The sequence below is a fragment of the Pygocentrus nattereri genome, chromosome 3, assembly GCF_015220715.1.
Source record: "Pygocentrus nattereri isolate fPygNat1 chromosome 3, fPygNat1.pri, whole genome shotgun sequence".
NCBI classification, from domain to species: Eukaryota; Metazoa; Chordata; class Actinopteri; order Characiformes; family Serrasalmidae; genus Pygocentrus; species Pygocentrus nattereri.
The window spans coordinates 35,615,676-35,638,897 of record NC_051213.1 but is presented as its reverse complement, the minus strand read 5'-3'; the positions used below and the strand labels follow the sequence as shown (position 1 = coordinate 35,638,897).

The 23,222-nt window shown below is 39.2% G+C and overlaps 1 protein-coding gene across 7 annotated transcripts in view; it reads left to right on the top strand.

The window, feature by feature from the left end:
- The window catches only part of LOC108429248 (F-actin-uncapping protein LRRC16A), a 155,567-nt gene that overhangs the window by 42,291 nt on the left and 90,054 nt on the right, over window positions 1-23,222 (top strand). For all 7 annotated transcript variants that reach the window (XM_037536903.1, XM_037536902.1, XM_037536907.1 and 4 more), the window contains exons 3-9: window positions 6,024-6,074; window positions 12,119-12,178; window positions 13,796-13,917; window positions 14,522-14,619; window positions 16,387-16,457; window positions 19,156-19,229; window positions 20,733-20,808. In XM_037536903.1, the coding sequence (XP_037392800.1) occupies window positions 6,024-6,074; window positions 12,119-12,178; window positions 13,796-13,917; window positions 14,522-14,619; window positions 16,387-16,457; window positions 19,156-19,229; window positions 20,733-20,808 (552 nt within the window). The remainder of the gene's footprint in view (window positions 1-6,023; window positions 6,075-12,118; window positions 12,179-13,795; window positions 13,918-14,521; window positions 14,620-16,386; window positions 16,458-19,155; window positions 19,230-20,732; window positions 20,809-23,222) is intronic.

The window sequence follows — 23,222 nt, the reverse complement described above, 5'->3', positions numbered from 1 at the left end:
AATAACTGCAGAAATCCGATTATGGTCAAATTATTGAGTGCATGTTCACAAACAGTGTCTCAGACAGATCGACAGTGTATAATCATTTCATGTACTTTCTGTGAAGGAACTTTTAGGGGCCTTGACTCTTCACACTTCCTATCACCACTGTGAACAATTCTGACAGGTTCCTCTAAAACAAGATCATTTAACACCAAACCACTCTGAATGACTTGCATCTTTAATGATTGAATTATGCTCAAAGTCAATCTGTCTCTTAATGGTTGCCCCTCGTCCCATTTGAGAGATGAAGCCCATCTCCTCCACCCCCCCCCCCCCCCCTCCAGAGACTGACCATCTATAAGTGATCCCCACTGAGTTCCCCACTTTACTCATCCCTGTACTCACTCACTCACTAACTTCCTCTTTCTCTCACTTTATAGCATTTTATCTTCCTCTTTGGAAAACGATGATAAGTGAGTCAAACGTGCTGCACTCTGTCATGCACAGTCTGTTTTCTGAGAGGTTAATGTATTAGAATTAAGCACAGTGGAGAATTAGGTCCTGATACACATCATTACAGTACCTGAGCTTAGGTTTTCTACAGGCTTTTTCAGCTCTCTCTCTCTCTCTCTCACACATCAAAATAAATCTCCCCTTTGATTTATTTCTGTCTTTCACTAGCTTTTAAATCTCTCTCTCTCTCTCTCTCTCTCTCTCTCTCTCTCTCTCTCTCTCTCTCTCTCTCTCTCTGTCTCTCTCTCTCTCTCTCTCTCTCTCTCTCTCTCTCTGTGGAGCGACTTCACACAAAAGTGTCTCACTCACTCAGGCCCCTCGGCAGGAGCTAAATCCGGATGGTTCTGATTCAGCTGGACGACCTCATTGGAGTTGAGCGTGATGATTCTCGGCCTCATTATATTCTTTAAATCAGTACAAAACCAGTCAGAGGACTCCTGATGGCCTCCAGTGACTCCAGTCCAAAACACTTGTTGAATATATATATGTAGCTAATCAGCCAATCACGTGGCCGCAACTCAATGCATTTAGTCGTGTAGAGGTGGTCAAGACAACTTGCTGAAGTGCAAACTGAGCGTCAGAATGGGGAAGAATGGTGATTTATGTGACTTTGAACTTGGCATGGTTGTTGGTGCCAGACGGGCTGGTCTGAGTATTTCAGAAACTGCTGAGCTACTGGGATTTTCACGCACAACCATCTCTAGGGTTTGCAGAGAATGGTCCAAAAAAGAGAAAATATCCAGTGAGCAGCAGTTGTGTGGACGAAAATGCCTTGTTGATGTGAGAGGTTAGAGGAGAATGGGCAGACTGGTTCAAGATGATAGAAAGGCAACAGTAACTCAAATAACCACTTGTTACAACCAAGGAATGCAGAATACCATCTCTGAATGCACAACATGACGAACCTTGAAGAAGATGGGCTACAGCAGCAGAAGACCACACCAGGTCCCACTCCTGTCAGCTAAGAACAGGAAACTGAGACTACAATTCGCACGGGCTACAGAAATTGGACAACGGAAGATTGGGAAAATGTTGCCTGGTCTGACGAGTCTAGATTTCAGCTGCAACGTTCAGATGTTTGGGTCAGAATTTGGCACAAACCACATGAAAGCATGGATCCATCCTGTGTTGTATCAAGGGTTCAGGCTGGTGATGGTGGTGTAATGGTGTGGGGGATATTTTCTTGGCACACTTTGGGCCCCTTAGTACCAATTGAGCATCGTTTAAATGCCGCAGCCTACCTGAGTATTGTTGCTGACCATGTCCGTCCCTTTATGACCACAGTGTACCCATTCTCTGAGGCTACTTCCAGCACGATAATGCACCATGTCACAAAGCTCATATCATCTCAAACTGGTTTCTTGAACATGACAATGAGTTCACTGTACTCCAATGGCCTCCATAGTCACCAGATCTCAATCAATAGAGCACCTTTGGGATGTGGTGGAACGGGAGATTCGCATCATAGATGTGCAGCCGACAAATCTGCAGCAACTGCGTGATGCTATCATGTCAATATGGACCAAAATCTCTGAGGAATGTTTCCAACACCTTGTTGAAAGTCTGCCATGAAGAATTAAGGCAGTTCTGAAGGCAAAAGGGGTCCAACCTTATACTAGCAATACCTAATAAAGGTATGTACCTAATAAAGTGGCCAGTGAGTGTATATCTGTTAGCATCCATGGCTCCAGGCTGAACTGATGAACCTGAACATAAAACATTGTGTTTTGTGGACAGAACAAAGTGAATGTTTTGTGTTTGAAGATGAAGACATGATTATTTTATATATAAAGTATAACTGTTCACAGCTGTGTTTACCGGTCATTTGGGATGATTTGGGATGAGTCAGAGTTGTCCACAATGGTGGTGATGGGACCCAGACGAAGTGTTTTATACCTCTAAAATCTTCCTCACAGAAAGTTATTACTTGAAATGGTTATGAATAATACTTTGTTTTATGATAGTTATGACCTAAATTATATATTTTAATATTTTCATAGCCTAGAGGGAAAAAATCAGCGCATAAAAACATTTTTTTATATACCACTATTTATGTTAGATCTAAAAACTCAGAAGACTTCTGTAGGCTGACTAATAATTTGGATAGTCAACAAAATGTCTTGTATTGTAGACATCAGGACGCCTAGTTCCTATCAGTACCACTGGGGTACTTTAATGTTGTGGATCTGATTTCGCTTAAAATTTAGAAATGAAAAATGTGGCATGATATGGCTGCAACACCTCGCATGCTTAGTCCAAAAAAAAACACTCCATTACATCTACTTCTATGGTTTTCATCAGGCTTCTGTGGCTCAATGGACATTAATTTTCCAAAAGGATAAGTAGAAGTTCTGTACAACTTACAATTTTTATAGCAAAATTGCAATTTAAAGGAGTATAGGTTTCAAATCCCAAGTACTGCACTTCTAATTATAGCTTACAAGTTTTAAGAAGGGATTTTTTCACCTAATAACATGGAGCTTGTGAACTGCCTGTGGACGAATTGGACCAATCAGAAGTAACCCAGCGCCCACATATCGTGTACATGACAACACACCCACAACTGACCACCACCAAGGCTTGAACCTGAGGACAAAAAAGCAGGGTGTGCTGATCTGGAGCTGAAATTATTAAGAATCATCAGTTCGCAGTTACACTTTTAGTCCTAAAAATCTGTTGTTCTCAAAACATATGATCTTTTGAATGTAGTGTGATTACACACTGGTTTAACTACAAACTACAATACATTGGGCAGCTAGTAAAATGGGCAGCTAGTTTTCAGTTTCACTAATACTTGAGTAAAGTACAAATCTTCCAAAATAATACTTAAGTATAGTTCATTTGACTCCACTCCTGTTAATCTAATACTGAATTACAGTGAAGTTAGGTATTATAGGTAATTATTAAAGGTGACTATCAACACTACTCAAAATCTTGTTATCCTTAATAAATACATACTGAGTGACTTAAGTTACATTTGCATTTGAGTCACATTCAATATGGACCCGTTCAAGTCTGCATTTATGATTTTTCTTTGTTTGTTCTGGTGGCAAAAAGTAACATGTGGTTAAAAATGTAAATAAGGTTTTTTTCTTCCATTCTTCAGAAACAAAAATAACATTTTGATCTAATAAAACATCACATCTGTTCATAAACACGGATGTGGTATTGGTTGAAAGGGTAGAATCAGTACTTTCATCAGAATCTCTCCGCTTGTTTCAATAAGCTACAAATGTCTATTTGTAACATGCTCTTGTAACTGTGACTGCTGTGGAAGGAGCGGTTTTGCTGGAGGTTAGCAGATCAGACAGATGGAGGAGGACTTTGTGAGGGTGCGCAGAATCAATGGGGCGAGAAAAAGCGGATTTGTTTTGCTGTGCTTCAGAAGTGCTGTTTTTCTTGTGTTTATTCATGTTTTTATAATGTTTTTTAATCCTTGTTGCCCAAAATCAGCCACCGTTATGACACAGCAGTCTGTTACATACTGTCTTACAGGGGTATGTCAAGGACAGCTGGACCTCTGAGCTGAACAATTCTCTCTTTCTCTTTCTCTCTCACACACACACACACACACACACACACACACACACACACACACACACACACACACACACACACACACACACACACAAATACTCCCCCACTTACGTTTCTCTCCACCCAAAACCGCTGTGAGCCCACTCTGCAGGTCACTCAGCCAAAATAAACCGTCTGGTCCGTGCCCTTGTTTTTGAATGGTTTGGTTTTAAATCATTGACTAGCTCGGCCCCCCTTAAGGCTTTAAACCAGACCCTTTCAGGATAGATCACAGGTCACACCCCTGCCGGAGGATTAGGCTTCAAAATTCCCATGGAAACCAAATCGATATTTCACATTCTTCCTCTCCTGTACACATCAAGCGTTAAAGCAATGTTATGTGATCATTTTACCTGAGAAGAACAGCTTCAAAATCATTTTGATGGTACACTGACTCAAAATAGAGAGAGTGATGTCTCCATTATTGCCTCTCTAGGCTTGGAATGCCTGCTATAGCGCTATGTAACTTTGGTGGAGTAGGCACGAGACCTCTCGCATAACTGCGTAACTCAGTATGGCACCATGTCACACAACAACTAATCCAGCTGTGAGAGGTAGCTCAGTATTCTCAGTATATTCATGGCAGAAGCTGCCAAACAACTGAGGAAAGTGTCAGAGGAAGCGAGGAAGAAGAAAAGGGATATAAGACAGACTCACAGCTATCGGGAAAACAATGAAAATCCTTCAGCACAGTGTTCATCTCTGCTAGTGATATTTATGAAAGACTGTGATGTAGGCTGAGACCTTATCTGTGTCTTTCCTGTCTTACAGAGTTTTATAGTTTTTCTGGATGCTAGAAGTTATCTAACCTCAGTCCTGTTTCAGGCTATGTAAGCATGCAAAGAAATGACTTCCTCTCACGGCAGAAGGTTTGGTCAGTCTCATGTGAAATAAGCCTTGAACGTTTGCAACTTCTTATAACAAAATTCTGTATAATAAATTATGTTTCAGTTATACCCAACATTGTGAGTGTAATCTGTAGCGTCCATATGCCTGCACTACAATACACAATACACTCTGCAACTGTAGGAGCAGCCCAGGAGCATCAAATACAAATTCTTACAAAAAGCTACTTTAAAAGAAGTAAAAGCAGATGCCAAAAATGGTAAATCACTGCTTGTGTGTAGGTGCAAGTATTCCAGCTATATTTCTACTTGAATAAAATTACAAAATTACTTGTGAAAAATGTTTTTAAATATCAGGAGTAAGGGATTTGGAGTTAAGGATGTTTTGATGAATGAGTTTTATTAAGGAGACCTGTGTGACCGTTTTTCATGTTTGCAGTCACACAGGCCTCTTTGATAGAACATGTTCATCAAACTGAAAATAAAAACCTATATAAATAATATAATATAAATATAAATAAAACCTAAAATATAAACCTATATAAAACATAGTTACATAGGCTGCAGTTTACATAGTCCTTTAAAGGCAGAGTTTTCGACAGCAGAGAACGGCTCTGGAATGAACTTTTTGCCTACACAGTATTTTTGTGATATTTTTCTCATTTTAGAGCTCTGGCTACAGATGGACTTTCCTGTCTGCTGTTGTTATGCTGTATTGTGCTGTCATGAGGGATGTCATGTTTTCAGGTGTTGTTAAATCTGTAGTGAAGAAATTCTTGGGTGTTGTTTCTCCTCCTGATTTCGGCGTGAACAGAGATTATATAGTTTTCCTCTGTTTCTCACAGAAAGCATAAAATTTAAAATTTAAAAGTTTTCATTGTTGATCTGCTGCTGCTCAAGCTGTTTGAGTGTGTCAGTGCTGACAAAGAACAACATTTTTAATCACTGCTTCTCATTTTCGTTGCCATTTTCACTTTTTTTTCTGTTGCCAAATTTCCAGTCCAGTCCTACTTTTAACACTTAAATACATTAACAGGCAGTTACTTTTGTATGTTGCACTTCTTGTTTGTGTGTGTGTGTTTATTGATGTGTGTCTCTTTTCTGCAGGCACTGGCATCACATCGCGGATACCTCCTTACTGCACGAATCCCAGCAAAGGTAATCTCTCTCTCTCTCTCTCTCTCTCTCTCTCTCTCTCTCTCTCTCTCTCTCTCTCTCTCTCTCTCTCTCTCTCTCTCTCTCTCTCTCTCTCTCTCTCTCTCTCTCTCTCTCTCTCTCTCTCTCTCTCTCTCTCTCTCTCTCTCACTTTTCGTTCTGTCCCTCTCTCACTCAGTTTCCTTATTGTTTATCTCTCTCTCGGGTGCTGCACATATTGTAGTAAAACATGTTATAGTTGGATGTAGACTTTTTTTAAAAATCCAGTCACATTATGTTGTGTTGATTTTCTGAGTGAAAACGTTAACACATCTTTCACAGAGAACACACTTAAATGACATGTTTCTGCTAATTTTATTAGACAGTTTCTGTTTATTTAAAATATTAGAAAAAATAAATATATTTAATTCAGCAAAGATCCAGAAATGCTATATTCAAATATATAATATTGTGCAGAAGTGTGTCTCTAGAGGAAATGTAACTTATTTTCACCTAGAAACTCAATAAAAATGATAGATTGCAGGCATCAAATTCAAAATGAGTGAATATTTGCAAAAAACAATAAAGTTTATCCGTTTGAACATTAAATATCTTGTCTTTGTAGTGTATTCAATTGAATATAGGTTGAAAAGGATTTGCAAATCATCGTATTCTGTTTTTATTTGTTTTACACAACGTCCCAACTTCACTGGAATTGGGGTTGTATCAATGTACTGACAACATAGGCTGTTAATGACGACTTGCGGTTTTATTAATATCAGTGAAAGTAAGCCTGCAGTCATACAGCAGTGTCAACCAAAGTCTGTTCCAGGTTTAAATATCCTGCAATTTACTGCTTATCCACTCACCACCCTTTGTGGATACTCCAGCAGCAAACTCAGCTGAAAGGAAAATCTCTAGTCCAAAAATTAGTAGACACATTAATAAACAGATGTGCACTCAGGCTGTTATTTATGCTCAGTTTGTACTGTTGTGTTTATCAGATCAAGCTGTGCCAGTGTCTTACTCGTAAATTTAAACTAGTTTGTATTGTAGTTGTTTGTATTGATTTTATTACTGCAGTTTCCACATGCAGTAAGTCATTGTGGAGAGGAGTCTCGTAAATGAACAGCTGTAAATGTCTATTATAAATAAAATGAGTTTTACAGTTTATTCTCCAGGCTGAAATCAGGACTAAACGAGCAGCAGTGGCTCTCGGTGTTTCTCCAGTGTGTCTTGTCCTCTCTCTGCTTCTGAGGATTAAAGCCCTAGTTAAAGTCTGACCTCTGAGACTCCTACTGACCACCCTTGACCTCTGACCTCTTGAGCTGAGCCCAATTAGTATCTCAGATGAGCCTAAAAGTCTGCTCACAGTGGGGCTGTGTGTCCGAGCTGTAAGCCGATCAGCTGGATTACTGATTGGTTTTAGTGAATCCTTTGAGGAATCGACTCCTTTGAATGAATTCAGGTTTTCTAATAAACAGTGAAGCTGTATGTCGCATGATCTTGTGGTTCCATGATGAGGGGCTGCACCCAAACAATGTTAATATATTACAAGGTGTGTCACAATCATGCAACCACACTAGGAGCTCCTACATTGTAGTTCAACATTGCTGGTTTATGGTACATGGGAGTGTAGCTTATCTGTTAATGCACAGTTTGTGTTTGCCTTCCTTAATGGCCTGTTTCCGACTACAGAGCTAAACAGTGGTTAATATGTAGTACAGTCTGGGTCCAGTTTTTTTTTTTTTTTTGCCCCTTGATCTGGTCTGAGAACTGTAACATTGGCAGATACTGTCCTGATCTTTGAGGTTTTATTGATTATACAGCTTCACTATTTAGGTAAGATATTCTCAGCTGCTGATTTTCATGGATATGCTTGTTTTTGTCCTACTTAAAAAAGAAGCCCTTTTTAGCGTGTTTATTACTGACTTATGATCCAGTTTGACCAGCCACTTTAAAATCCTGCAGCGTAATCAATTCTATACAAACTGCTTTTTAAATAGCCATTTTGAGTTATGAAGATGCTGTAATTTCATATTGCTGTAACGCGTGTAGTATAAATAATAAACAATGATGTATCCAGCTGTAAGTCACATGATTCTGTGGTTCCTATAGACGGTCTGATAGTGGCCCATAGCTTTTCCTAGATTGGTACAGAGATTCCATTCCCCCTTAGGTGGGCCAGCGATTGTCCTGCCTGGTGTCTTCTAGCGGCAAACAACATGGTCATAAAAAAGATGGCAAATGGCTGTAAAGTCAATTCTACTTAAAGCAAAAACCGAGTTAAATCTGTGTTGCTCGATGCAGCCCCGCATTATGGTAGCCTACGTCACGTTAAGGTTCTTCGCATAACTGCAGTGGATGGACACAGCCTAATTCACAGTTTTTTCTTCTGGGATTTCATAAATCATTTCATAAAATTATATCAATTGATGTAATTTGAAATGTTTGAATGGAAACCTTGTCACTGACTCACATTACTCCTCAATGTATTAATGTTCATTTGTTAATTGTAGTATAAAATGTGTAATATTCTGAGCAAATAAGTTCTAATTAACTGAAATAGCTTTTTGAATGTAGTTTATCGTATATAAAAGAAATAAAATATGTAAAATTTTGTTCCCATAGCAAGGATATTGAATACATAGACCTGTGTTTGTAGTAGTGTGAGATTTGAACCTGTTATTCCTGTGAGCTTTGTGTGGTAGAGGTTTATTGAATGCAGACGTTGGGTTCAGTCCAGTGTATCTTCCTCACTGCTGCAGATTTACTGCCGGAGTCAACATGCGCACAGAGACCTTACACACACACACACATACACACACACATACACACACATACACACACACACCTCTTCAAATATTGATTTGTTTTCTTTTTTCTCTACATCTGAACCCACCTTGAGGCAATCTCTGACAATATCTCTCTCTCTCTCTCTCTGTCTCTCTCTCTCACGGTCTGTAATCATTCAGTCTGTTTGGTCTCTGGACTCCCTGCTTGTTTTACAGTGATACTCCAGGCAGAGGTTGGCATGGTTTGGTTAGCTGTGCTGTGTCAGTGAGTCAGTGTGCTTGTGTGACTGCATGCCTTTGTGTGTGTGTGTGTGTGTGTGTGTGTGTGTGTGTGTGTGTGTGTGTGCGCGTGCTCGTGCTCATGTTTGATTAGCTCTGAGGTGATTGGCAGGTTGCCCACAGCAGAGTTGTGTTTCACTGTGTTGCACTGTATGTCTCACTCTTATATTATTGTCAGCCATCAACCACTAATACTGTACAATGCATCCTTTGTTAAGCATTATTGCAGTACTGGCCTTTGCAATTGAGAGATAACTATTTTGAACATGTACTACATTTTAACTTTATCACACAACAACTAAATATATGCGTCAACAACTGAATATATTTACAATCTGTCAAAATTGAGTATGTTTATGTTGCCTTTATCACAGCTTCTGTTCTTTTTTAGGAGGCACGCTTTCAGTTTTTTTAGGAATATTTTTCCGCACTTTCATAGTTCAAGGTGGCTGTGTTTTCTGCTTCTCACAGTCCAAATAATTCCAATTACATTTAGTAATGTTGAGGTCTGGACTCAAGGTGGTCAATCCATTTTTCTGAGAACACCAGCAGCTTCTTTATTTCAAAAGTACATCTTGATCTTCTCTGCAGTGTGTTTGGGGTTGTTATCTTGCTGAAGAAATAACTTCTGTCCAATTAAAATATGTTTTCAGCTTTTTTTCCTGACACTGGAACATGAGTAACTTGAACTTAATGGCTGTTTTTGAATGGAATAGAGTGCTGGCTCATACACAGTATTGTAAATAAACCCTCAAATAAATCACTAGATGTTGTAATGTGTGCTGTGAGCATCCTGAGTGAGCTCAAACGCTCCAGATGTTTCTGGGGGTGATTAATTAAATCATTTTGGTCAAAATGGTGCGGGTTGGTTTTTAACTACGCCATATCTGGGATCACCCATGCAATGTTAATATATTACAAGGTGTGTCACAATCATGCAGCCCTGCAAGGAACTCCTACATTGTATCTCCACCTTGCTGGTGAACAGTTAGAGACTGTAGCTCTGTTAATGCAACAGTTTATGCCTTCATTAATGGCCTGTTTCCGACTCTTTTTGGCCCCCAATCTGATCTGAGTGGCCGATACTGAACCGATATTTGAGGTTTCGTAGGTTATACAGCCACACGTTTTAGGTAAGATATTCTCCACTGCTGACTAATGCTCTGTACACAGTGTGACATTCTTGATGCATATGGATATGCCCTTTTTAGTGTGTTTAATACTGGTTTATGGTCCAGTTTGACTGACCTCTCTAATGACTCGGCTACTGGTCACTGTTTTTTTTTTTTTTGTTTTTTTTAAATAGCCATTTTATAGTGTTATGAAGACACTACTATGTCATATTGCTGTATTGCGTGCAGCACTTGCTCATCGATTTCCAATAAATTAAATTGATGTTGGTACTTTCATTTTTAACTGGACTTGACTCGTGAGTGAAAAATGTGGTGGGAGTATACACTTCTAACGAAGTGAAATGTGCCCTTGTTTTGATCAAAAATAGCTGGTAGATATTATGTCAGTGAAGATATTATGTTTTCATTTTCCACTGTTACATAGTTCCACACTGCAGACATTTGCGCTATTTTCTTAACTTCTGAAAATGAGCCTCACACAAAAATAGGCACAGGAATGCAAGTGGATCAGGCTTAATGTAGCCGATACCTTGTTACATTATCTATTAATATACACCTAGATTAGATGAGGACATCCCTGGTACAGTCCCAGCACCAAGGTGGAGCTACAAGGCAGGTGTTTCAAATAAAGTGGCTGGTTTATAGTAACAGGAGGTACATGAATAAGGTTACAGTTATAAACCAAGGTCCAGTTAGTTTTGGATGTAACAATTCTAACTATAATGTGTATAATTAAGTGGAAAATCTCTATAAAGATTGTAATACACTTCTGGGCAAGTGTTGGTCTGTGTTGGCCCAACAGAGCTTAGTAACCTCAACTGAATCACAAAGTTTATTACACAGAGGAAATTAACTCAGTGAATTGCTATTCTCTGTCATGTTTCTCAGTATGGTGCCTCATCATGAGATCATCGTTCAGCTGAGTTTACCTAAAGAAATAAACTCATCGTTACTTCTCATACCATGTTTACCACAACATGCCATCGAAGTCGAGGGTTGTTGTCGTTTATGTTATAGTTAGTCATATAATAAATTAGATTTATAGTCGGCATTCCGTATCCACAGGTTCGAGAATGCATTACTGGCACTTTCTGTAAATTTAAATGTAACAAACAAACAAAAACCAAACAAAAAAGACTAAAACAGTCAAAATGTTAAGGAGTGAGACACTCTGAAAGTGAGGGGGTGTGTACATATGTGTGGGTCTGTGTGTTTGCTGTTATTAGATCTATCTCTCTTTTTCCATTGAATCATTTACTACTAATTTCCTCTCTTCGTTAGCCTTCTCTTCTCTTCTCTTCTCTCCCCCTCCATCTCTCTTTATATCCTTCTCTCTCCATCTTTCTCTTTTTTACTCTGTCCTCCCTTTTTACTTTCTTTCCTAAATTCTTTTTTGTCTCTCTTCCTCCCCTTCCATCTTTTTCTTTATATTCTTCTATCACTCCTTCTCTTTCTCTTTTTTCTCTGACTCCATGTTTCTTTCTTTCTTTCTGTTCTTCATCTCTCTCTCCCTCTCTTTCTGTTTATTCTCTCTGTCTTTCTCTTTTTTTCTGCATTGTAAGGGGTTTAATGTGTGGGTCATTATTAAGGTGTTTGGTGGTCAGAGTTAAACTGCTCCACATGTCAAACCCACCCAGCTCAGTTTATTCTGTCACTGACAGTCTGTGCTGATCTCCAGTCCTGTTAGAATTCCTCAAGAGACAGTGAAATAACTCAGACCACTAATTCAGCATACTCAGACTGTTACTGTCTGTTTCTGCTGTTTTTCTGTCTCTATTAATAGTCTGTTGTTTTGCTGGAGTGTCTGGTGATTCTGATAAAAATCTGATGTCATGATTTATTCATGTTGTGTCTATTTCAGGTGGAACAGACATTCAGTTATTTGGAGATTCAGGGCATCACATGCAACAAACCCACACAGGTAATAAATCACATGTCTTCTCAAAACTGTCCGACAGGCTCAGCCTGCCCGCACAGAGCTGATGCTGCATTATTCCTGTACTGTCACTGAGTTTTACCAACCAGAGCCAGCAGATTAGATTTCTACAGCAGACAGATCACATACCAGTCAAAAGTTTGGACACACCTACTATTTGACTTAAAAATATGAAATTATACAAATGGAGTTATTGCAGCGAGCAGCAAATGTTTTAAATGCATTAAAGGGCACATATTATGGAAAACCGAATGTCTCTCACTTTTTAAAATTTTTAAATGAAGAATTTGAAGGAATATGTAAACATTGCCAACGTTTCAATACATACCGTTCACTCCCCAGTCCGTACACTCAGTATATGGAGACTATGCTGCAAAAACAGCCTGAAAAAAGCCCTGAAAACAACTTGTTTATGAGAAGCATTTCATATTTTAAAATACTTGTTTTGGAGATAAATCCACATGTAGATACCCATTTCAAGCACCTGAGCATACACTTTCTGAAAAGCTTACATTGTCAAGTGTTCCCAAACATTAGACTGATTCTCTAGATGGTAAACAGGTACAGCAGGGCCTTTAGTGTAATTGATTATACTGATTATTCAGGTTATGATGCTTAAAAGCTTTGCTGATAATGAACTAGCAAACTGTCTCTCAGTCCCTCATCACATCATCCACTGATAGGACATCAGCAGCTGACCCTCTTATCAACACTCGTCTTGACCGCTGAGTGGTGATGGATGATGCAAGGGAGGAAAGGTTAATAGATCTTCATTTTATTGGGGTTTTATTTATCGTGCTGCTCTTTAGGGCCTGCAGGCCGGGTTTACTGTCGTGATCTTGAAGATGCTATTCAGGCTTGTACAGTCCACTGGTTTGTTAGATGCTGGATGCTGTTTTTCAGGCACTTTATTTAAGACTATACAGGTTTACTGTACCTTCAGCTCATATCTAGTACTATACACTCACTATATGACAAAACACTCCGTTTGGAAGTGTTTGTGAGAACAGCACATTTGTTTCACAACTACACTGTAATTTACTGTTAATGCATTCCCTTTACCACAGACAAAAACAGAGCGTGACTGTTGTCGGTTTCTCTTGGAATAATTGTCCAAAAATGGCCAAGCCCGCGTTTTATATGATGATCTACAACCAAGTATATTTCCAAAATATCCATCATCAAAGTTCTCTGAGCATAATGGTTCAGAAACGCAGAACACCTACTGTGATGCCCTGGTGGGTAAGGCAGAAGGCGTATAGAGGAGGCAGTGTCAGCAGGCAGAGATATTTTATTCTTTCTCTGAAAAAAATGAACAAAAACAAAAAATCGCTGAGAGTCACTCAGAGGTGTATTGGTTTCACATTTGAATGTAATCATGTGTTGCATTTTTGTATATAAACACTTCTGTTTCTCTGAAAGTCTCTTCAAATTGCAGACATTACATCAGTTGATGGCATGCAAGTAGGCGGAGTGGACTAAAGAACAGTGCTGAATATTACTCACATGTGTTCTCTCTCTCTCTCTCTCTCTCTCTCTCTCTCTCTCTCTCTCTCTCTCTCTCTCTCTCTCTCTCTCTCTCTCTCTCTCTCTCTCTCTCAGTTTGTGCTGGAGTATGAGAAGGGTCAGATCTCACTCAAGTTAACGTCTGTTGAAGAGGTGAATGAGGTGGTGGCTCACATCGGGAGCTGCCTACAGAGAATCATCCCTGGCCTGTCTCCTGTGTAAGAGAGAATGAATGAATGATTGGAATCAAGTGATAATACAGTAGCCGTATTCGGATAGGATTAAATTTACATGGGGTTGTGGGGTAATATCCTCCTCTACAGGTCCTCAGTGGTTTAATTTCCGTTGGGATCGGTCATTAAATATTTTCCCAGGTGTGAACAGTGGATGCCTTCGAAGTGTTTTAACCTAATATGCTTGATCTTGGTGATAGAATTTCATCTCCATCCTCTCTACACTGAGAGAGCTTCAGCAGTGGGAGAAACAAAAAAGAGAGAAGCCAGATCTCACAGGCTGATTAAAGGGGACGACGTATAATGCACTTTATGTTTACATGCCGCTATTCAGTCTCATCCAAGCATTATTTCTTCAAAGCTTTGCAGTTTTGCTAACTTCTCATGCTTATAGAGTGTAATCATTTTACCAGGTGTGATATAAACATCCAGGTTTGTAGGTTTGTAGAAATTACAGCCCAAAACTTGTGCCTCTTGTAGACATTATATTGCTGAGCCTGAATTTTATCACACAAAACATTATCACATGCCCCCTCATAAACTGCTCCAATCCGAATGATTGAGTTGGGTCTCTTTCTCTCTCTCATAGTAAAGTGATAAAGAAGTTGTCGATGGAGCCTGCAGAGAGGATCAGTGCTCTCCAGAGTGTGTGGGACAGTCAAAGCTCAGCAGAGCCAGGACCCTGTGGTAAATATATGCACTATGTGTGCATGTTTGTACATTTTAAAGGCAATAAATTCTTGATTTTGTAAATAAAACTCAGAAAAACAGAGTAACCTACAGTATCAGCATCAGCATCAACAAAACCATTCTGAAAAATCGGTCTGACTTTTTCCAAAACCTACACAATTCACTTTTTAAGTCTAACAGGCCAAAAACATTTTGGTTACTGCAGTTAGTTTTAGTGTTAGGCTTAGGAAACACTTTCTTAGCTTAATACACTTTCATTTCTGTCTGTTCATCATGAAGTGTTCACACAGTTTATATGGCTAATAGTGTTTTCAAAATGGGTAAAAATAAATTGATTAAATACCACCCTATTTCCCAAAATGTTGGGATGCTGTGCAGAATGTAAATATAATGCGATGATGTGCAAATCATTTAAACCTTATATTTAAATGAAAAAACTACAAAGACTACATATCAAAGGTTGAAACTGAGAAATTTGATTGTTTTTTGAAAAAAAAAATGCCCATTTTGAATTTGATGCCAATAACACACTACAAAAAGTTGGGACTGGGGAATGTTTACCACTGTGTTTCAATACCTCTTCGTTTAACACTCTGCATGAGTTTGGGAACTGAGGACACCGACTGTTGTATTTTTGAAAGTGAAATGTTTTCCCATTCTTGATTGATATAGAATTTCAGCAGCTCAACAGTTTGAGGTCTCCTTTGTCGTATTTATCAATTCATAATGCAGCAAATATTTTTAGTTGGTGACAGTCTGGACTGCAGACAGGCCAGTTTAGCACCCAGACGATTTTAATACAGAGCCATACTGTTGTAATACATGCAGAATGTGGCTTGAATTTCAAGCACCACATATAACTCACAAGCCAGACTTCTGCCTTACACTTTAAGGAGAGTTTCTCTGTTTGCTTGTTTTTTTATATACATGATTCAGTCATTACAACATAAGCAAAGTAATTCAGAGTGATTTAATGTGATATTCTAGTGAAAGTCATCATTGTGTTAGGAACCGGACGTCTGAAGCGTTAAGTGCCTCTAAAAGCTACGTCAATGACAGTTAAATGAAACAGTTGCATGTTTGCTGCCTGAAGCCTGAGACACTGTTCTGCAGTAGTTTATTGTGATACAATTTTGGCCTAAAACATTTTTTCTTAAATTCATTCATGCCGGAGGGGTACATGCAGGGTGTTGTTTGGCAAAGTAGTACTAGGAAAACCTTTTTTGGTGTCATTGCTCTTTTACTATTATTGCCATTCCATATCGTCTCTGTCAGACTGAAGTTCTGTGACGTGTTGGAGTATTAAACTGTGCACAACATGCTTGGGCAAAGCACACAAGGATATCTCATTTAAGAGCTATGAAACACTTCATAGAAGACTGTTGAATACCTTTCATTTTAGTTGATTCATCTGTCTCAGGAAGACTCATCACAGCGTGCAGAGCAAGTAGATAACCAGTCATAATCCATCTGAAAATTTATCTGAAAGTTCTTGGCAGCTTGATATGTATGACATATCAGACACTCCATGTCTGTGTGGGTGGAGTGTCTGAGGATGAGACTAGGATATGAAACACCCCACGTCCTCATATTATATAAAAGCAAACCTGTAACACTCTGACTTGTACACTTTACTAGAGACTGACAGACTGTTTGATTGACTTGTTCTCCTTTTTCTCTTCTCTCTCAGACACTTCCTCCCCTTGTGTGTGTTTATAGTGTGATCATGACTCACATGAAGTGTGATTCTCTGTGTTTCCTTAGGGGGCTTTTCTCAGCAGTACAGGTGTGTGTGTGACTGGCTTGGATTGCCGTACAGAGAAGAGGTTCAGTGGGTCAGTATGTGTTTACATACACATACATACACATTCAAACGCTACAAGAAAAGCTGTTTCACTTGAAAGCACATTTATTTTACCCATAAAGCTTAACAGGCCATTTTGTATCTGAAAGCCATTCCACTGAATTTTCATAGCGAGTGGTGAATATAATTTAGATATTGTTGTCTAAGGCTTTGTTCACACAGTAGGTAAAAGTGGCCCAAAACAGACCTTTTTCTTCATACGTGATCTAACCGTCTTATCTGTGTGGCAGTATGAACAGTGTGGTGGTGTGGAAACACACAGAATCTGACATTTTTGGGACACTTTCTTATGGAGTGCTGAATCCGATGTGCACCAATCCGACTCAGTCTGAAAAGCCAGATCGGAATTCAAGCGACTTTTACATCAATCCAGCTCAAAGTTTATCATCATTTTGTGCTTCTGAGACCTCATAAACATTTGGGGTGATGTTTCTGTACAAACAATATTGGACACTTCTCCATGCCTGAAGAGATTTCTAAAGAAATGACCAAATGTAGGAGAACGAGGCTGCATTGCCAAAGATGAGGTAAAAGTCTGAAAGCAAAGTTTAAAGAAAGCAAAGACACAAACCTAAGAAATGGCTCTGGTTGAATGACTTGCCCTTTTTACAAATTCTGGGTGATGAGCTAAACTATCAGCCATTGAAACTTCTTATTAGCTCCTATGATGCTGGTGAAGATGTAACTGGACCTGCATCCATTGGTTAGTGGCTGTTACTGTTGACATTTTGGCTGTACCTCTGCATGAGCGCACCCCGTAGAGGTGTCAAATCCAGGTTCAGAAAGTAAAAATCCTTCCCAGGATTTTGTTCCAAAAGGCTGGACAGCTCTGCTGGTGGTGTGATCTAACTAGAGAAGCCAGCCTGGTGGAACAAAATCCTGGGAAGGACTTTTACTTTCTGGACCTGAATTTGACACCTCTGCGGAAGCATTGTTCTTTTGTACATGCGGGTTTAGAAGCATGATCTATTCGGACTAATTTCGCATACAGGTCACATTTAAAAGATTATTGTGAACAGCCAAACAAAAAAATCGGATTTGGTAAGAAAATCACATTTGGGCTGAATTTACCTGCTGTCTTAACGAAGCCATAGAGTTGGGCGGTATCCACTTATTTCACACCTTCGAACCACCCCCAAATATTAGTATGTTGGTATGGTATTACCCAGGTGGTGGGGATGTAAATGCATCATAAGTGATGCAAAAGCATTTATCTTTTTTTCTGCTATTTATTTCACAATTTGAAAAAATTAAAATGTGAACAGGCTGCACAATTTTCTTTCCATAAATCTCAAACCATATTTCTAAAAGTTGGTAACTGGGACTAGGACAGAGGGGTGGTTAGCATTAGCTCCACTAGCATGTTGGCTATCAAATTTAGATGATCGCGATTCAGATCAGAGGGAGTGAAGTCAAGCCGCTGGCATGGAAAAGACAGAAAGGGAAATTTAAACTTGTTCTGTGGTGTTTGATCTTTAGCTTGGTGCACTAGCTTAATGTTAGCTTGGCAAGCAGTTTGCAGAGCCAAAAGGTGCCACATGCCCCAGTACAGATTTGAATCTGGCTAACCCATGCTCTGCTAACACAAGTTTAGATTATTAAAATCTCTGATAAGTATCTGAGAGAGCAAAAGTTGAGTGACCTGTGTTGGAGTGACAGGAAGCTGAAATCAAACCTGTTCTGTGGTGTTTGGGACAGTAACATATGGGCTAAGCTGACGATAGCTTTGTCAGCAGGCCAGAAGATGCCGAACAGCACAGGCTTGTTTCCAGCTAACTGATGCTAAAATCATTCCTGTTTAAAGGAGAGTGCAGGTGTTGGATTGAAAGCTGAAACTAAACATGTTCTATGGTTTGTAGCTCTAAGCCATCACAGAGCCACTGTCATGCTTAGTTTTTCTGAGATGTTCCTGACTCTGATTTTTCCACTCTTTCTGTCAGCGATACCTAGTGATGAAGTCCCACACCACCTCTAAATATAAATGACTCGAATGGGTTAATTTGGCCATTCAGACTTGGAATAGAAAGAATGACATGATATGATTTTGAAATATCATTATTTAATTACAGTCATTTTAAAATGCAGCAGTATAACTTATTAACATAATACTGCCCTGCAACCATGTCTTATTAAATCTGTGGTTCATTCTTCTGAAGTGGTTCAAATTGTGCTGTATAGTAACTGAGCATACATACATATTTTCAGAATTTGACCTAGTTTTAGACACATACAGACCATGCATTCTCCGCTTTGCAAAATGTATCTGTTTTGAGAGCCTGTTTACATGCCAGCGTGCAACATCAGCACAGTTGGCTTCATTTGATGGTTGCATACTGGCTAATAATGCTGGGCAGTGCAAATCCATAGATGTTTCTGCTTTGCCACTGTGCAACTGACAGCAATGCGGTAAAAAACAAGATTTTAAAATGTTTCGAGGTTTTCTTTTCAGCATAATTTCAGTGGTTAAATTTGGGGACTGCAATGCCCAGTATAGGACAGCATAAGAACATGTTTTTATGAAATTCAGCATGTAACTGTAATTGTTCAGTTCAGAGGGAGAGTCTTTTGAACCACTTCTGTTGAATGACCCCTTATAAACATGAAAATGAAAAAGCTTTTATGTTATTTTATGCAAGCATGGCTTGACTGCTTTATGTCCCTCTCGTCAGGATGTGGACACGATCTATCTGACCCAGGACACACGAGAGTTGAATCTACAGGACTTCAGCCACCTGGAGAACAGGTAGCCCAACTCGTGTCTCTTTGACAGCCTTTAATGGGTTTCTAATTAAATCAAATCAAATCACGTTTGTCACATCACACTTACGCAGGTGGAAAGTCAGTGAAAATCTTAGGTGCGTAGCCCCCTTATAGAATTTAAATACAAAACAAATATATATATATATATATATATATATATACATACATACATACACTGACTGTGAATATACGCATACACACAATATACACTAATATTGCACTGTTCCAATGTGCAGTTGTACAGTAATAAGTTATTAAATAAAACTATGAAATGTGCTGCTGTACACATTCCGTATGTGCAGTTTGTCTAAGGTAGATAATAAATGAGATGCAGGTATACAGGGGATAGAATACTGATATAGAAATCTTCCAGATTGTACAGGATAATGGATAGAGATGTCAATCTATATGTGTAAGTGCAGATTTGCTAGACTGAAGGTGCAGTAAGATCAGAGTGAGTCTGTTGGTGTGGATGAGGTTTAGATTGTCCATGGAGATGATGACTCAGAGGTGCAGTGACAGGCCTATAGAGCTGCACAATATATAGTTTGTTTATGGTTATCTCAACATTGGTCTTTAAAGTAGTAAGTTTATTGGGAGATTTTATGGGGTGAATAATAATTTTATAAATGAGGTGTAATGATACAAAATTGCAATTTGACTCAGTACCACAGTGGTGTCGAGCTTTTATACACTTTTTTTTATTACGTGAAATGAAAGTTCAGCTTTATATTACCCCAATCTGTTGCTCTCACTGCAGTCTTATGTTTGCCCCAACCTAACTCACTAGCCATAGGCTATGCCAGTCACAGCGCAGTATGATACAACATGATACGCTGTATTGTTACCTCGCCATGTAAATAAAGCCACAGACTAATCACTGAATGTTTTGTGTGCTGTGAGCATCATGACCAGCTTTCACACATCCCATAAGAGAATCTGTAGGTGTTTGGATGGATGAATGATTTACATAATTCAAATGATAAAAACCAAAATCAGACTTGAGTGCGATGTCAAATGTTTGTAAAGATTATTCCAGATCATGGGGTTATGGGGTTTTGAATGACGGCAGCAATAACTTAAATATTGGTTTTGTGGTTGGTATAGTGTAGTGGGTAAGTGTAGTCTACGTTGTAGACTGGGGTTCAATCCCCCCACTAGGGCAAACACCCTACACTATACCAATAAGAGTCCTTGGGCAAGACTCCTAATACCACCTTGGCTTAACTGTGTAAAATGGTCAAATTGTAAGTTGTTCTGGATAAGAACGTCTGCCAAATGCCGTAAATGTCTGTAAATGGTTTTGTAGTAGTTACTGAATAATTCATAGAACGTCCTGAATAATAAAGTCTTACAGCGGAATAATATGCCTGTGGTTGGGTGGTTTAAGTATCTGAAGTGAAGCAGCTCTAAGCAGCTCAGACTTTATCCATCATCATTTAGAAGAACACGTCTCACTATGTGTGTCTGTCTCTCTCTTTGGCAGGGATTTGGTAGCGATAATTGCAGTGCTGGAGTTCAACCAGTGGTTCACCAAGCTCTCCACAAAGGATTATAAACTGGTGAGTTAAACTGCAGTGGTAACCCAGCAGGCGCGACACGTGGCCTGTCGGGTAACGACTGCTTCTTCAGGTCATCTATTCACCAACGCAGCAACGTCTGTTCAACGTATCTACAGTCACAGAACTCAGCGCTGCTGAGAAAGTCTCAAACCTGTTATACCACAATGATTGCGTTCACATCCGATCATAGTTGGATTTCTGCAGTTGTTTGCTTGTTCAAATGGTCATGTAAACAGCATACTCCATTTTTTAGATCAGAGTAAGGTGTAGAAATCCGATAAAGAGGCTGGATTTTAGCTCAGTAATCAGATTTCTCAGTGCCTGTATACTCTTACTGGGATTTCTCAGTCTGCGCATGTGTGAAACCGCCCTCAGTACTGGAAATAAGCGAGTAGTGTTGCTGTGAGATGGCAGCAAAACCACATTTGGAGCAATCCTGAAACCAGCTACATGCTTGCTGAAATGAAGGATTTAAATATTCTTTATCTTCTAGATGACACACGTTCATATTTTCAGGTAAAGTATAGTGGTGTTTAAAAAAAGCAGCAACATTTGAAACATTTGAGTTTTACATTACGTTTACATCACGTTTTCTTCTGTGAGTTTATTGCCTGGTAGCAAAGCAGAAATACCATTACTGCCTGGCTCATGTTGATCCAGAGCTTCCCCATTATCTGATTACTCAAATGCATGTAATCACGTTGATCGGATTACTGACAAAATATGATTTTCCACAGCTATCGAATTATTAAGTGCTTGTAAACACACTGTCTCAGACATCAGGCAGCATATTTGTAACCGTTTCTTGTAGTAACTTTCTGGGAATTAAACTCTTCAGATGTCTGGTTCCTATTGCTACCACTGTGAACGATCCAAAAAATGTTGGCTCACTAAGTATCTCTAGATTGGAGCATTTCACACCAGACCACTCTCAGTGACCGTTTGCATCTTAACCTTTTAATTGATGCAGAGATGTTTTGAAAATCATTGGAAATTCTCCTTTAATTATAGCGTATAGTTTAGTCCAGAGGAGAAGGGGTTGCTCTTCTGAGTCCTAGCTCCTCTCATTGTTTCTTTGGGATTCTCTTAGGCAGTTTCTCCTGACACTGTCTCCCTCAGCTTGATCGTTAGGTGATCTGCACCCACGTTTCTGGAAAGCTGCTTTGGGAGAATGTAATAAAAAGCTCTAAAAAGGTAAATCTGATTTGTAATTAAATCAGAAATGCTCTGCTATTGATACCAAGAGACAATTGGCAGCTCCCTTGCTGAGGTTTGTCCAGGTTTTTCCTCTTTAGCTAATTTCTTTACATGGTTTTAAAGCCTTTGTGGGTGTGATTGGGACTGATCCATGTTCTGTAATGGGGCTGGTTTCTTTTGTCTGTGGGGCACTCCATCTCCATGGTTACGCTTAATGGCTTTATGCCAAAACCGCACACTTGGGACAATAACCGAAGGTCCAGCACCACTGGGGACGTCTCGCAGATGAAAAATGAGCGCCTGCTATAGGTGAATGATGTGTTTTTTGCTGGTGATAAAGAGCAAGAGGAGAGATGTTAAAGCAAATGAGATTTACACAGTTTACAGAGATAATCCAAGTGTAGTTCATCAGCAAAGACATGTTTGTTTTTTTTACTGGAGCTACGAGGCTAAAGTTACGGAGGCGTGAAAGTAAAAAAAAAATAAGGATAATTTGAGCAAAAGTTGTGCAGTTTGTACGCACGTTTTCTCTTATTCGTGCTCCCTTTGTTCGCTTGTTTTCTTTTAATTGTGTGCACATTTTCTTTACTTTGTGGGATTTTTTTTTTTTTTTAATTCGCAATCACGATTTTCTAATTTGTTTTCTTTTAACCGTGGTCATGTTTTATTTAAATTTATAACAGGTCCCTGAGACAGATCCCTGTCTGACAGGTTTTGATGAGTTAGATTGATGAGATCATGAACAGAGACGCTCATCAGTTTCCCTCTGGGATCTGCAATTTCCCTCTGGAAACAATAAAGATCTATCCATCCATCTATCCATCCTCCCATCCAACCATCAATCCATCCGGTCTGATTGTGATTTTGGGGGGTTATGAGGAAACTGCAGCTCCTCTTCACAGCAAAAGGCCTTCAGGGTTTCAGTGATGTTAGAGACAATCACACAATTACAGGAAGAAATCATCAGCATTTCAACATCCTCACATTAATATATCTACATCTAATACATACATCTATTAAACTCTCTTGCCATTTGACCTCATTCCACATGAACGTTTCTGTGTATGTTTAATTTGAGTTTTTTTAAACGTTGACGCTGGTCATTTCTTCCTGTAATTGTGTGATAATCTCTAACACCGTAACTTGTGGCAGGGGCAGAAACAGCGCTAAGCAGCCAAGCTGCATCTGTATCTGTTAAATAAGATCACTAGAAAGTG